The 15,003-nt window shown below is 34.7% G+C and overlaps 1 protein-coding gene across 2 annotated transcripts in view; it reads right to left on the bottom strand.

Moving 5' to 3' along the window:
• Nucleotides 1–13,632, bottom strand: part of RBM46 (RNA binding motif protein 46) — a 35,732-nt gene extending 22,100 nt beyond the window's left edge. Inside the window, exons 1-3 of one of the 2 annotated variants that reach the window (XM_032412793.1) lie at nucleotides 13,476–13,632; nucleotides 9,677–10,144; nucleotides 8,169–8,951 (exon numbers count right to left, since the gene is read on the bottom strand). In XM_032412793.1, the coding sequence (XP_032268684.1) occupies nucleotides 8,169–8,951; nucleotides 9,677–10,144; nucleotides 13,476–13,626 (1,402 nt within the window). In that variant the 5' untranslated portion in view covers nucleotides 13,627–13,632. The remainder of the gene's footprint in view (nucleotides 1–8,168; nucleotides 8,952–9,676; nucleotides 10,145–13,475) is intronic. The other variant, XM_032412792.1, reaches the window with a different exon arrangement.
• Nucleotides 13,633–15,003: the final 1,371 nt, after the last annotated feature.

Raw genomic sequence — 15,003 nt, 5'->3', positions numbered from 1 at the left:
CTCAGAAGCTAGGAGAGTGCTTTCATGGGGCAAGTAATCCTATTTTTGCTTAGTATCTCCTTTTTCCCTCTAGTTCTTAAGAGAAAAGGAATAAGCTTTCCAATGCTCTAGTATCATCACTATTTCCGTACTTGATAAAGCTAAGTTTCATATCAAGGAATCCCTAAGGGATTCTTAATCACTCAAGGAAACTTGATTTGTGAGAGCTCAAGGAAACATGGAGACATAATACACACAGGTAAGAATCATTTAAATTAATAAACATGTCCCTGCTTGAATTAGTTTTTTACTTTTGGTAAAAATTATTAACTTTAGTTAGTGCAGAATATAACTTTAAACCTTTTTTTCCAAAGATTCATAATGGCTCACTTGGAGTCTTATAAACTCTGTGCCCAAAATAATCTATAATTTTCATAAATTCGTAACTACTGATTTGGTCATTCTTGAACCAAAAATTAACACAGCAGTGGAAGGAAAAAAAAAAGCCATACACATATATGGCACAAAAGCTGCAAACTGAATTGTTTATCCCATGACCTAGCCAGTGACTGAAAAACGTATTATGAAAACAAAGGTAACAAGAAAAAATACTAAGTTAATTGTATTAACTTAGTTATACAATAAAAGTTGCACTGCAGTCTTACAAAAATCTACATACAAAACAGGATTACAAGGGCGCCTGGGTGGCTCAGTCATTAAGCATCTGCCTTTGGCTCAGGTCATGATCCCAGGGTCTTGCAATGGAGCTGCACATTGGGCTCCTGGCTCAGCGGGGAGCCTGCTTCTCCCTCTCCCACTCCCCTTGCTTGTGTTCCCTCTCTCGCTGTGTCTCCCTCTGTCAAATAAATAAATAAAATCTTAAAAAAAAAACTGGATTACAAAAAAAAAGTTAAAAAAGTAAAGTATTTCTAGTAATATCCTTTCTAGGAAACATAATGAAAGAAAATCAAAATGTGCAAGAGAAAAAGTGACAGTCAACATAGATATCTACTGTATAAGGAAGCTGGAATTGTACATCCTAGTTTACACTTTTTTTGTTTATTCAAGTTTATTCAAATGCAAATCCCTTGAGTTAATCTGCATATAAAAATCAAGCTATGCTGTTTAAACACAAAACAAAAGAGACATTTCAGAGTACACTCACCAAATTATCAGGCAATACAACAGACTGTTTTCTAATGATTGCATTCCTATTTACTTTTTAACCTAAAGTTATAGATACAATTATAGTAGAATTCATTATCAGTATGGTATACAGATGATATTTACCGAATCAGAACAATGCAGGAAGGTATATAAACAAATCACTTTCTTAAAATTTGAACTATATTATATATATAAAAACCTACATACAGGTCATTTTTATAGCTCAAATGTCACTTACTAGGAGATAAATAATGGCTCACATGTAACTAGCATATCTTTAGGCAAATACTACAAATTTAGGGAGCAAGGAAATCAGAGTACTTATTAATATTCTGGTGATTTAAAACTTCTAATTAGATGGGGGGACTAAAGTTTTTTATCTTGTTTTCTTTTGTTTTGAATCCCCAGAAGTAAGAGCACCATTCTTGGAGGTAGTACACTACCATGTCTTACATAGAGGATGTATTACTCTAGAACAGAGGAAATTGCTCTACAGTAGATGATATATCTGAAATTAACTAATAAAAGTAGATACTATATTTAATCTATCCAAATGGCCTGGAAGCAACTGACACTGAATAATTTTAAAGTAGTTAAAAGCACAGATAATTACTTGAATAAAATCATCACAGTAAAACCATCTTTCCAAAACATTTTGTCTCCATTCACTAGTCCACTCACTAAATTATATTGCTATAGCATAAGTAATTATTGTCTACTAAATTTTAAATAGGAAACAGAAATAAGGGCATGACAGGCAGAAGACTAATGCAGCTTTTCATACAGATTTTGCTAATTCTAACCACCCCCCCAAAAAAATAAGCCATAAAGGAGAGAAATATCAATATAACATTGAAATTCCTTTCAAAGCCACACTAAAAAAATATATTTAGAGGACATCATGTGGCAAAATTATAAACTGCTGCTGACATCCAAGAATGGAGTATACATGCAAAATTTATTGTGGCATTTGATACAAGAGGGGAAAATTTACAAACCATTATTTTTTAAATATTAAATGACAAAATCAGATATTAAATTTAAAAATAAAGCAGTAGCTACTGTTAAAATGTGTATTAGAATGAGTATTTTAGGAATGTATTAACCAAAGATACGAAAGAAAAAAGGATCAAACATGATTAAATATATAAAGCAAATGAAATCACAGATCACATTAGCCAGTTAATAACATAACTATGGAATAAATACTGGTCACATGATATGTTTTAATACATATCATTATTTTCCTAGATTCTCTGTTATAAAAGAAAACAAATTTCCAAACTTTTAAGTAATTAAGCTGTTTTATAAAATCTTAGTTTTGATTATATTTAACTGAAAAAATTCAGGGAAGGAAATAACCAAAAAGCAATTACTTGTCTTCATGCAGATAAAATAGGTGACTCTCCTTTTTTTTACCAACTGCTCTGCCGTGAAGTAGACAGATAAAAGCTTTCAATTATATAAAGAAAGGGATATTAAACTGATAATCAATTCCTATAAAAGCAGCTCTTGGTTTTAAACTATTTGAATTCAAATATATGTTTTGGTATATATAAAAAATTCAAATATTATTTCTGGTCCTTCATAAGATTTTTTACTGTATTTTAAACAAAACCGTAAGTTGGGGGGATAGAGGAATCCTTAAAGCTCACCAAGTAAAAACCCTGATATTTTAGAGGTGAAGGCATGGAGGTGCACAAAGAGTGAATGATTTATTTGCCATCCAAGGTCACGGTTTGTTGGTGGTTGAGGCTACAGGTCCTTATATTTTCACTCAATACTCTGTGTTAATAAGCTGCTTCTCTCACATTCTAACTCCATGATAATTATGGTTCATTAATACAAAAGTATTAATAAGAATTATGAGTAATACCAGATGATGATATTGCAGGAAAAAACAGTATGTTTCAAGAGGAACAAAAATACATTTTCATTAGCACTGGGCCCTCTGGAGGGTCAAAGACACATAGTTGAGTTAATGGAATTTTCATTTCATTATTTGGTCATATGAAAACAAATTAATGTACACATGTTGATGCTATTCCTACTTCTTATTTAACTAGGCGAATTTTAAAGCAAATTCAGCAAATTATTTTTCTTTAAAACATCAATTTGAAATAGTATCATCGAAGTTAGGTCTGTAATTAAAACTGGAAAAAATAACTTTCTAAAAGCATTATTTTTCTTTTAATTATTTATAATAAATTTCGTTATGATACAACCATCATATATATTTAGCTTGTCTCCCAAAATTATTTCCTAAATTAAAAAAAAAAGTTTCTCTGTTTCAAAGCAATTTTTAGCAAATTTTTTAAATCAAAATTTTATTTTTGCATTTCTGCCCATCAATCTGGAAATAATGATAGCTCGTAAGAAAAAAAGCACCAATTATTTTTCAGATTAAAACTTCCCAGAAGTTTTACTTTCATCCTATTGTGTCTTCTATTTTATAACTTTCAACCAAATTACAAGTGGTAGCAAAAATCAAAACCTAATTTTAATGATATTAAAGGGATAGCAAAGATAATGGCTATCATGCTTAGAATATATATCTAAATATTTTACCACTCTATGACCAGAAAATATTAAAAATTCTAATGAGTATGTCATTACAAAGTCAAATATGAGAAGCAATATGCAAGTCAGCCACAAAATGAATACTTTTCAAGTACAGGAGATAGTAGAAAGATGACACATAAAATAGTCCACACAAGTTAGAATGGATTCATCCAGAAAAAATCACTTGCTCACAGAAGAAAAGCAACTAAAGCCAACATAGTTGTACTAAAAAAACTTGCAAAGTTTTAAAAAGCAAAACTGATGAAATTTCAATTAACTAATGTCCACATCTTTTCAATTTCTAATCCTTAAAATCCAACTGAAATCACCAAAGCAAACACTATACACAACTGTTTGCCATCAACCCCCCAACATGCTATTTTTCTAGCAGGTATTTGCTCATATTGTGCCCCTCTGCCCATAAACTCTCCTCAAGATTTACAACTCAAATCAGGTGGGAGGTGTGCCCTTTCTTTGTACTCTCAAAACTTCTGCAGAGTTTGTCTCTGCCTTCTTCAATAGATGATGACTCCTTAAGACCAAAAACAAAGTTTCATTTATATTTAACCCCTGAATGCTACAAAAGTATACTTAGCACATAAGAGGCATTCAAGGAAATTTGTTCTTTAACAAACTTCATCAGTCATAGCCAAAACAATAGTATACAAGTCAGATGAAATTAAATCAATGGCACAAGCTGGTCTGTGACAGAGGTTCTTTACTCCTGTTTGAAAGCTTTGTGTGGTTCATACAAGTAACAAGCTGCCACTTGTGTCAGTATTACACAAACACAGAAATAAGAAGAGAAATGCCTTGCCTTCAATTAGTTATTAATAAATTATATAACAAGGTGAACTGTCAATACACACTTGAGGCTACCTTCCTCCTTCCAGTAAGTATTCTCCAGGACTTTCTTTCTTCAAAACTATAATTCTCCAGGACCCTCCTTTATCTCCTTGATTTTGCTTATCCCACTCCTACGTGGTGAAGAATCCTCCAGGGGAAAGCAGTGGCAAAATTGGAAGGCCCATACTCAAAACAGAGGCAAATTTTAGGAAAAGCAAGATTATTCACACTGATTGTCTGATCCATTATTAAACAAATACAAAATTATGAAACAGAAAATACTTAAAGAGATATGATACTGAATGACCCATGATATCTCCATACATCAAATACTTAGCATAGAACCTATCTATCTCTTAGCCCACAAGTATGTATTCTACGTATTAAGCCCACTATGTATCCCACATATTATAGGTGCCTCAATATAAACAGGTGACATTTCTTATCCCGTTGGTTGGGTGATCAGTTTCCAGTGAGGTTAGGGAGATCATTCTCAGACATTATGAAGATGAAGACAGTCTCCAACTTTGAAGTTAAAAAAAAAAAAAAGAGGGTTCAATTTTGGCATTAATCCCAGCTTTTAGCTTCTTCTATTAGGGATATTTTGCTTAAAATAGAGTTCACTTTAAATAGGACCAAAAAACCCAAATTTTTTAAAAATTGATTTTAAAGTACTACCCACCAAGAACTTTTGAGGTTCTGCTAAGAGCATTAAATGGTCACTAGAAGTAAACTCTCTGATCTCTAGTACTCGTTTAGGTACCTACTATAATCCCTTTATAAGAAAACTATTTTCCTCATAACACCAATGATAATCCTTTAACTGAAGTCTAACTTTTTCTCTTTTATTTTACAAACTCAAAAAAGGGGCATGGTAACACCAAAACAACGTAGATATTAAAAGTACATTCTTAAAGGACTCTGAAATAAAAAGGTAAATGACTGTATTACATGTAATAGTCAAAGATCATCAAGGTAAGACTGGATAATAATGCTCAAAATAGCATCAAACTGAAAGGGTTAACAGAAGAGTATCAAAACAAACTTAAAAAAGAAAAAAATTATTACACCCAAAGAAAACATCTTAAAACCATAGTTAAATTCACTATCTAGAGAGGTACATTCAAAATCTTTAGAAAACAGAGACAAAAGATGATTTGATATTTAATGAACTCTATTTGAGAGACTCCAGGAACCAATAACAACCTCTCAAGATCTCAGAAAAATCCAATGCTTGCAACATGTAAATATTTAGCAGGATAGGAAGAACACACCACTAAGAATACACCACTACCACCCACTGATCTCAACCCTTAAACCACCGAATAAAACCTTGCAACCTTTAGATCTGCACCTAAAAAGGCATCAACTCTTTAAAGCCCAGGGACTCCAATATTAACAGAAGTAAAAAGCAAACCAGAATACTGCCACAACAATATTCAATCTATATATACCTTAATCTCCCATATAGCAACATGTAACCTCCTGGCTATCTATAGTTCCTGCCCTACTTTAATAACCTCCAAAGGTCAGGCATCTGTTTTCTGATCAAAGATTTCTAGACCCCTGATTTCTGATTCTTCTACTTCCTTAAAATCTATCCCTCCTTCTCCTCAGCTGCCTCTACTCAACCTTCACTCACATTTCTAGTCAATTGCAGTAAGGATTTTTATGTTACTTCCCGTAGACAAGGCCTCAAGCCTCGTGTAGTGCATCCAAACAAGCCCTAGTGTTTAATTAAAATTTTTGGCTTATATTTGGATCTTAGGTATTCTCTCTGATGGTAATTAGAAACTGAGAAAATATATGAAACACAAATTGTCCATTGTTTTATTATAAGGAGCTTTTTATATAAGGTTGATAAAATCTGAAATAGATGACTAAAGCAAACTGTGCCCTCTAAGTATTTCATTTATTGAAGCTAATTTCATCCCTAAATAACAAAATCAAGTTGGGAATACTATACCTGAACAGGGGTTCTCTTTGGGAACTATAAGGTCAATACAAATTAACTATGGTCCTAGGACTCAAGTAAAAACCATCTTAATAATGGAATTAAAAGCTGATGAAAAACCTCTGGTTCCATATAACATCTGATCTTCTTTATGGGATAACCAGATGGGCATATCATGTCTAAATAGAAAATCTGACATAAACTAAGACTGTATTTTAAGAATCTTGGAAATTTAAGCCAAGTTAAATTTGTAAGGAAACTGAGTAGGGATAGAAATATGTTTCAGCATTACTATGTTAGATCAGATACAAGTATCTTGAGAAAATCTTGCTCAGCAACTAATTACCTGTATTCCACTCCAAAAAAATAATTTGATCCATTTTTTCTAAGAGCCCTAATTTGAATTATTTGCTGTTATTATAATTTTTCTTTAACTTAATTGTCTTTATTTAAAGAAAAAAATAGAAGGCTTCTATTTCGTGCATTAATGAAAATCATACTTAAGAATTTATTAATTTCAATGACTGTAAAATTCCCAAATGTTTCCAACTAATAATTGAAGATACTACCGAAAAGTTTTTTTGAAAGAAACCCTACCTTCAGGCCTAAAATTCTAAAAATATGCATACTGTGGGAGTGGTTATGATGGATAAGCACTGTATAAAATACATCTATACAATGTATAAAATTCCCTCTCCGCTTGACAATGGTTTTCCTTTTAGACTGCCTTCTTTTTAACAAATTTGAGAGTATCAATTTTAAATAGACATAAGCTTCAGTAGTATGGTTCTGCAACCATATAACAAATCATCAATGTTAAGCTAAGAGTTTGACAATTATAATTAAGAAACAATTATAATCCTTCTTGGGGACTCTTCCTTTTTATTGTTTTTTTCAAGAAACCACTATTCTTCTAATAACTATCATTTGGGGCACAAAATAATCACCAACTGCTATTTATAGCTGCGTTAAAAAAACAGAAAAAGTGGTGGGGGGGGAGGCTAACATAATAAAAAACAAAAGAAATATCAGAGTGATATTGCATCTCTTCCTTCACAATGCAAACTCTTTTGTTACCAAAGCCTTTTTAACTATCCCTCAAAGGCATTAGAGAAACTTACTTTTTTAAAAGCATGAAATTAAAGAAGAGAATGGTCATAAACATCTCTTAGTGATGCTTTTTGTCTTTTATGAGTAATAATGACAAATTTCCAGATTGGTGAGCATAAGGCTGTGTCTACACATAACCCATCTGAAATACCTCTGATTTTACCAACTCCCTACCGCTGTCCCCCAAAATGATTACCGTGTAGACTTCACCAAAGATGCAGGGACACTCTTACAAATTGGTTTAAGTAACATCCTATAACTTACATAGAAATTATTAAATGAGGATTAGTCATTACAAAAACAATAAATTAATGAAATAAGATCATGTACTCTGTAAGAGTAAATCAAAACAAAATTTTCCCCTAAGTAATGTTTAAAAAGCTAAATATAGGAAGATTATATGAGAGAAAAGTCTCAACAAAATTTACCATGAATTCATAAAATTGAGGTAACATTTATGTTAAATACCACGAATTCAAAGTAATTTATAATAACTGTATTTCCTAGTTTCATATTCTACAATAATTATTTAAAGTATTTTTAAACTTACCCAAATGAAGTAATGTAAACTGGGCTGCCAGTTCCTTTGCATCTTCTAACGTAGTACAGAGCTTGTCTGGCATAAAGTAACTCTGGGATCCATTTGCAATAGCAGGAATAACAATTTTATATACCAAGAGTACTTTCCCATCTTGACTTGTTGTTGAATATAAATAATATTCTGGTGGTGCCCAATTATTTTTGTTGCAGTAATAATCCAAATGCATTACTGCAGAATTGAAATGATTGGATTTTAAAGAATACATACTAATTGGAGTAAGCTTTGTTCCAGGAAAAAATGGGTAAGTGCATCTTTCAATTTCAGGGGGGCTTGGGCTATGCTGACCATTGAGACGAGCTGGAAGAGTTGGCGGTTTGCCTAGAGTTTTTGGGTGGCTCTCTTCCTTGTTAGCAAACACAATCAGGTTTTCAGAATTAGGGCTAATCTGACCATTAAGATTCTGTCTCCAAGTGTTTTCTTTATTTACTGGTTTTGCCAGTGTTACCTCAATACTTGCTCCATCAATGCATTTTCCATTCATAACAGACATAGCAGCCACTGCATCTTCTCGGTTGAAAAAGTGAACAAAAGCATAATCTCTAAGTTTCTTTACTCGTTCAACTGCACCAGGTTTGAATTTGTTGAATTCTGCTTTAATAGTTTCCTCGGTAGTTGAGATCATTAAATTTCTTACATAGAGAACTTTAACTCTCTGCATGGTTTCCTCATCAACCTCTTTCTCCGGGTCAGCCCAATCTACCTGAATGGTATGGCCCCATAGTTGGAATGTACCTGTAAAAAAATAAATTAACCTGAAGACAATTAAAACAACTAAAAGTCAAAAACTATTAAGTAAAACTTTCTCCAAAGAAGCAAGAACTCAAATACCTATCAGTGTATTTGGTTAAACACTAGTTTTTCACATGAAAACTTCCATGAAAGTTTTTACTAAGGCAAACCCAGCCAGAACTTACAGTGGAATTCATTTCAAGAATCAAGAGAACAAATACATTTCAAAAATAGACTTTTATCAGGGTGCCTGGGTGGCTCAGTCAGTTAAGCATCTGCCTTTGGCTCAGGTCATGTTCTCAGGGTCTTGGGATGGAGCCCTGCATCGGTGGGGAGCCTGCTTCTCCTTCTCCCTCTGCCCCTCTCCTTCCCTCGCCCCCTGTTCATGATGTCTCTCTCTCTCTGAAATGGGTTAGAGCTTAAAAAAAAAAAAGACCTTTATCAAAAGAATCAGGTACTGTCCTTTGGATTTTTTATCAAACAACACCACCACAATAAAAGCGTATATATTCAGTAAATTAGTATATTATTACAGATAATGACTCATTTTATAGGAACAACTTCTTGTCTTTTTAGAACCCTTTATTTTACTTCCTTAGTCAAAAAATCTCTATATCTCTTTAAGGGCATTATATATTTTCAAAATATTGATCTATGAGGTGCCATCATTTTTCCATATTTACAATAAGGTTAATATGAAAAAATAAACTTTAGAAGGACAAGTTTACCTGGAATTAGTTTTCTCCTAGCCATAGCAGCAGCTCTGTGAGATTCATATTCAACAAATGCAAAACCACGATTTTTGGTCTTATCAGTTGCACTTGGATAAACAATGACATCTACAACTCCTTCTGTAACTTTCTTCATTTCATCCAAAATTTCTTCTTTCTTCTTTTCCTTAGGAATAGCTCCAATAAATAATCTGCAATTATCCAAGCTTACACACACACCAATAAACTTCCCTGGTCGAATCTCATAATTATTAAGAATTCTGATGGCTAATTGGGCCTCTTCTTTTGTAGTGTACATCACAAAAGCATACCCTCGATTTTCACCACTAAATTCCATCATAAGTCGAAATTCATATATCTTTCCAGCTCTTTCAAATACAGGAACTAACTCATCTTCATACATATCACGAGGTATTTTTCCTACAAAAACTTCACAGCCTCTAGGTGGAGGTGGACCTTCCCAACCTGAAAGACAAAAATAAACAAATTCTAGTAAGATATTTATATGCACTATTCAATGACTCATTCATTCCACAAATTTACTGTGCCTTCTATGTGCTGTGCACTATTCTAGATGTTGAGGATACCGCAGTGAACAAAACAGAAGACCCTTCCCTCATAAGGCTTATATTCAATAGAGAAAAGAGACAATGATTGATAAGTGCTATGAAGAAAAAGCCACAGAAGAGTTGGTATTTTTGGTAGTCAGGTAAACCTTCTCTGAGCATATGAGGTTGAAGCGGAGACCTGAAAGAAAAATGAGGGAATAAACTTTCACAATATATCATTAAGAAAGAGCAAGTGTTTTATACGTTAGGACAACATACAGCGCGCAGACCTGTACAGCTAACACATACCTGAGGCAGTATTAAAGTGGTGGTCAGTGTTGCCATCCCTGTGGCCAGAGGTCAAGATTTTATTTTACGTCTAGTAGAAAGTTAATTGGAGGGTTCTGAGCAAATCAATTACACCCACTACTAGTAGAAAGGCAAGACATCATATTTATATAGCGGTTTCCATCTGGTTTGCCTCTAGTATAAACACCACTCCTCTCTACTCACTGCTTTCAAAATCCTCCCCAAAACAACCTCCCCTTTAATAGCTAAAGTACTCTCTTCCCCAGTGACCCAATCCTGACTTCTTTATAAACCCAACTAGAAAACCTGAAAGACTCCAACAAAAGTTGCTAGAACTAATACACAAATTCAGCCAAGTCGCAAGATATAAAATCAATGTACAGAAATCTGTTGCATTTCTATACACTGATAATAAAGAAGCAGAAAAAGAAATCAAGGAATTTATCCCATTTACAACTGCACCAAAAACCATAGGATACCTAGGAATAAACCTAACCAAAGAGGTAAAAGATCTACACTCTGAAAACTATAGAATGCTCATGGAAGAAAATGAAGAGGACACAAAGAAATGGAAAAACATTCCATGCTCATGGATTGTTAGAACAAATAATGTTAAAATGTCTATACTACCTGAAGCAAGCTACACATTTAATGTAATCCCTATCAAAATACCACCAGCATTTTTCTTTTTTTAAAAGATTTTATTTATTTATTTGAGAGAGAGAGAGCACGAGACGGGGGAGGGTCAGAGGGAGAAGCAGACTCCCCACTGAGCAGGGAGCCCAACATGGGGTTTCATCCTGGGACTCTGGGATCACGTCCTAAGCCAAAGGCAGACACTTAACCAACTGAACCACTAAGGTATTCCATCCACCAGCATTTTTCACAGAGCTAGAATAAACAATCCTAAAATTTGTATGGAACCAACCACAAAAGACCCCAAACAGCCAAAGCAATCTTGAAAAAGAAAAAGCTGAAGGCATCACAATTCTGGACTTCGAGCTATATTACAAAGCTATAATCATCAAGACAGTATGGTACTGGCACAAAAATAAACACATAGATCAATGGAACAGAACAGAAAACCCAGAAATGGACCCACAACTATATGGTCAACTAATCTTTGACAAAGCAGGAAAGAATATCCAATGGAAAAAAAGACAGTCTCTTCAGCAAATGGTGTTGGGAAAACTGGACAACAACATTCAGAAGAATGAAACTGGACCCCTTTCTTTTACCACACACAAAAATAAATTCAAAATGCATGAAAGACCTAAGTGTGAGAAAGGAAAACACCAAAATCCTAGAAGTGAACATGGCAGCAACCTCTTTGACCTCAGCCATAGCAACTTTTTTTTTTAATATTTTTATTTATTTATTTATTTATTTATTTATTTGGAGAGAGAGAGAGCGCGCATGCAAGCATAAGCAGGGGGAGGGGCAAAGGGAGAGGGAGAATCTCAAGCAGACTCCCCATTGAGTACGGAGCCCAATGTGGGGCTCGATCTCATGACCCTGATCATGATCTGAGCTGAAATCAAGAGTCAGATGCCTAACCAACTGAGCCACTCAAGTATCCCAGCTGTAGCAACTTCTTACTAGACACATCTCCAGAGGCAAGGAAAACAAAAGCAAAAATGAACTACTGAGATTTCATCAAGATAAAAAGCTTCTGCACAGTGAAGGAAACAATCAACAAAACTAAAAGTCAGCCTACAGAATGGGAAAAGATATTTAAATGACATATCTGATAAAGGGTTAGTATCCAAAATCTATAAAGAACTTATCAAACTCAACACCCCCCAAAAAACAAATAATCCAGTCAAGAAATGGGCAGAAGACATGAATAGACATTTTTCCAAAGAAGACATCCATATGGCCAATAGACATGAAAAGATGCTCAATATCACTAATCATCAGGAAGATACAAATCAAAACTACAATGAGATACCACTTCACACCTGTCAGAATGGCTGAAATTAACAACACAAGAAAGAACAAATGTTGGCAAGGATGCCAAGAAAGGGGAACCCTCTTACACTGTTGGTGGTAATGCAAACTTGTGCAGCCACTCTGGAAAACAGGAAGTTTCTCAAAAAATTAAAAATAGGACTACCATATGACCCAGCAATTGCCCTACTAGGTTATTTACCCAAAGGATACGAAAATACTGATTTGAAGGGGCACATACACCCCAGTATTTACAGCAGCATTATCAAAGATAGCCGAATTATGGAACGAGCCCAAATGTCCGTCAACTGATGAATGGATAAAGATGATGTGGTGGTATACATATACATGGAATATTACTCAGCCATCAAAAAGAATGAAATCTTGCCATTTGCCACAACATGGATGGAGCTAGAATGTACTATGCTAAGTGAAATAAGTCAGTCAGAAAAAGACAAATACCATATGACTTCACTCATATGTGGAATTTAAGAAACAAAACAGATGAACATAGGGGAAGGGGAAAAAAAAAAAGAGAGGGAAGCAAACCATAAGAGACCATTAACTATAGAGAATAAACTGAGGGTTGCTGGAAGAGAGGTAGGCCGGACGGGGGGGTTTAAAGAGGTGATAGTTATTAAGGAGGGCACCTGTTGCGCTGAGCACTGGATATTATATGTAAGTGATGAATCACTAAATTCTACTCCTGAAACCAACATTACACTATGTTAACTAACTAGAATTTAATAAAAAATTGAAAAAAAAAAACCAACTTCCTTACTATTTCTTAAACAAAGAGCAGAGTTGAAAAAAATGTAAGGGTCAAACATGCATAACACATATAATCTATCTCTTCTCCCTCACAACACTAAAAACGATTGCTAAGGTCTTAAAGCAGTTATAAGGAAAGAACTATTGTGTGGGGTATTTGTGGATATATATACATAATGTACATTAAAGAGTCAGTATTTTTTAAAATAAATCCATACCTGGAGGAGGACCACCAAATTTCCTTTGCCCATTTTCTTGAACCATGTTGTAACCAGTCTTTTCCATCAAAGCAAGTAATGCTGCTTCATTCTGAGTACCAGTTCTGACTTTACTGCAGCCATTTGTTCCATCTATGTTTTCTTCATTCATGGTTGCAGTTCCTGAAACAAAATTCAAAAACAGTGTTTGTGACATGAAGCACCTGAGATCTATGAAGGATGTCTTTGCGTTTCAAGAAACCAAAAACAGTTGTGGCTGCTACATTTGGTGACCACTGTGGTCCTGCCCACAAAGTTCTGCTCCACAGTGGATGCTGGGAACTTCATTTAATGTCACTGATCAATTAAGTAGTACCTTTAGAAAGCCTTAGCTATAAGAAAGGGAGGCAAAATTTAAAGAGAGAAAAGAAAAACAAAAAAATATAAAACACACATAAGTGAAAAGGAGTTAGCGAAGAAAAAAGCAGAAGTAACAAAGATACTGCCATAAATGATTATATGATCACTGCTGATCTACAGAGCACAAGGTTTAAATTATTTTTATCATACAGGCCAACTGGATTTTACTATGCCTTACACTTTTCAGATAAATGTAGCCTAATGCCAATATGGCTCATGTTGCCAGCAATCGTTAAGAGCTCCACCAGTTATCAGAAATTGAACAGATGCTTGGAGTAAGTAAACAGAACTTCAAACCAGCCCCTGCTCCTAGAAGAAGCTACTAGAGAAAGTAGGGATCAAAACCACTTCCTCTGAGCAGAAACAGGAACTACTGTGATTTCCAACTAGCAGCAGCTTAAGAAAATTACATCAGGGGCTCATCCGTGGCACAGTGAAGCATCTGACTCTTAGTTTGAGCCCCAGTGGTGATCTCAGGGTTGTGATATTGAGCCCCGTGCCTGGCTCCATGCTCAGCGCAAAGTCAGCTTGAGGTTCTCTCTCCCTCTCCCTCTGCCCCTCCTGCCCATGCTCTCTCACTCTCTCTCTCAAATAAATAAATCTTTAAAAAAAAAAAAAGAAAATTACATTAATGGGTAAGCAGGAGCTAGGAAGAACCTGAGATCTGTGTTGACCACTGTATATAAAAATGTGTTTTTAATTTTTTTAAATGAACTTAATTACCAAATCCTTAGGTTGTCAGAAAAATCGCATTGATCCTAAAGATTAATACTGTGATTTACTCTGTTTCTTAATTTTATTTTTCTCTCATTTGGTGCTATCATGAACAAATACAAAAATTAAAATCCACAGCAGTGCCTGGGTGGCTCAGTTGGTTAAGCATCTGCCTTCAGCTCAGGTCATGATCCCAGGGTCCTGGGATCGAGTCCCGCATTGGGCTCCCTGCTCTGGGTCTCCCTCTCCCTCTGCCTGCTGCTCTCCCTGCTTTTGCTCTCTGTCAAATAAATAAAATTTTTTTAAAAAAATTAAAATCCAGGACGCCTGGGTGGCTCAGTCGGTTAAGCTTCTGCCTTCAGCTTAGGTCATGATCCCAGGGTCCTGGGATGGAGTCCTGCGTCAGACTCCTTGC

The sequence above is a fragment of the Phoca vitulina genome, unplaced genomic scaffold (genome assembly GCF_004348235.1).
Source record: "Phoca vitulina isolate PV1807 unplaced genomic scaffold, GSC_HSeal_1.0 scaffold14, whole genome shotgun sequence".
In the NCBI taxonomy this organism is placed as follows: Eukaryota; Metazoa; Chordata; class Mammalia; order Carnivora; family Phocidae; genus Phoca; species Phoca vitulina.
Note: the sequence above shows the minus strand (reverse complement) of the source record. Positions and strands in the feature narration are given on the sequence as shown.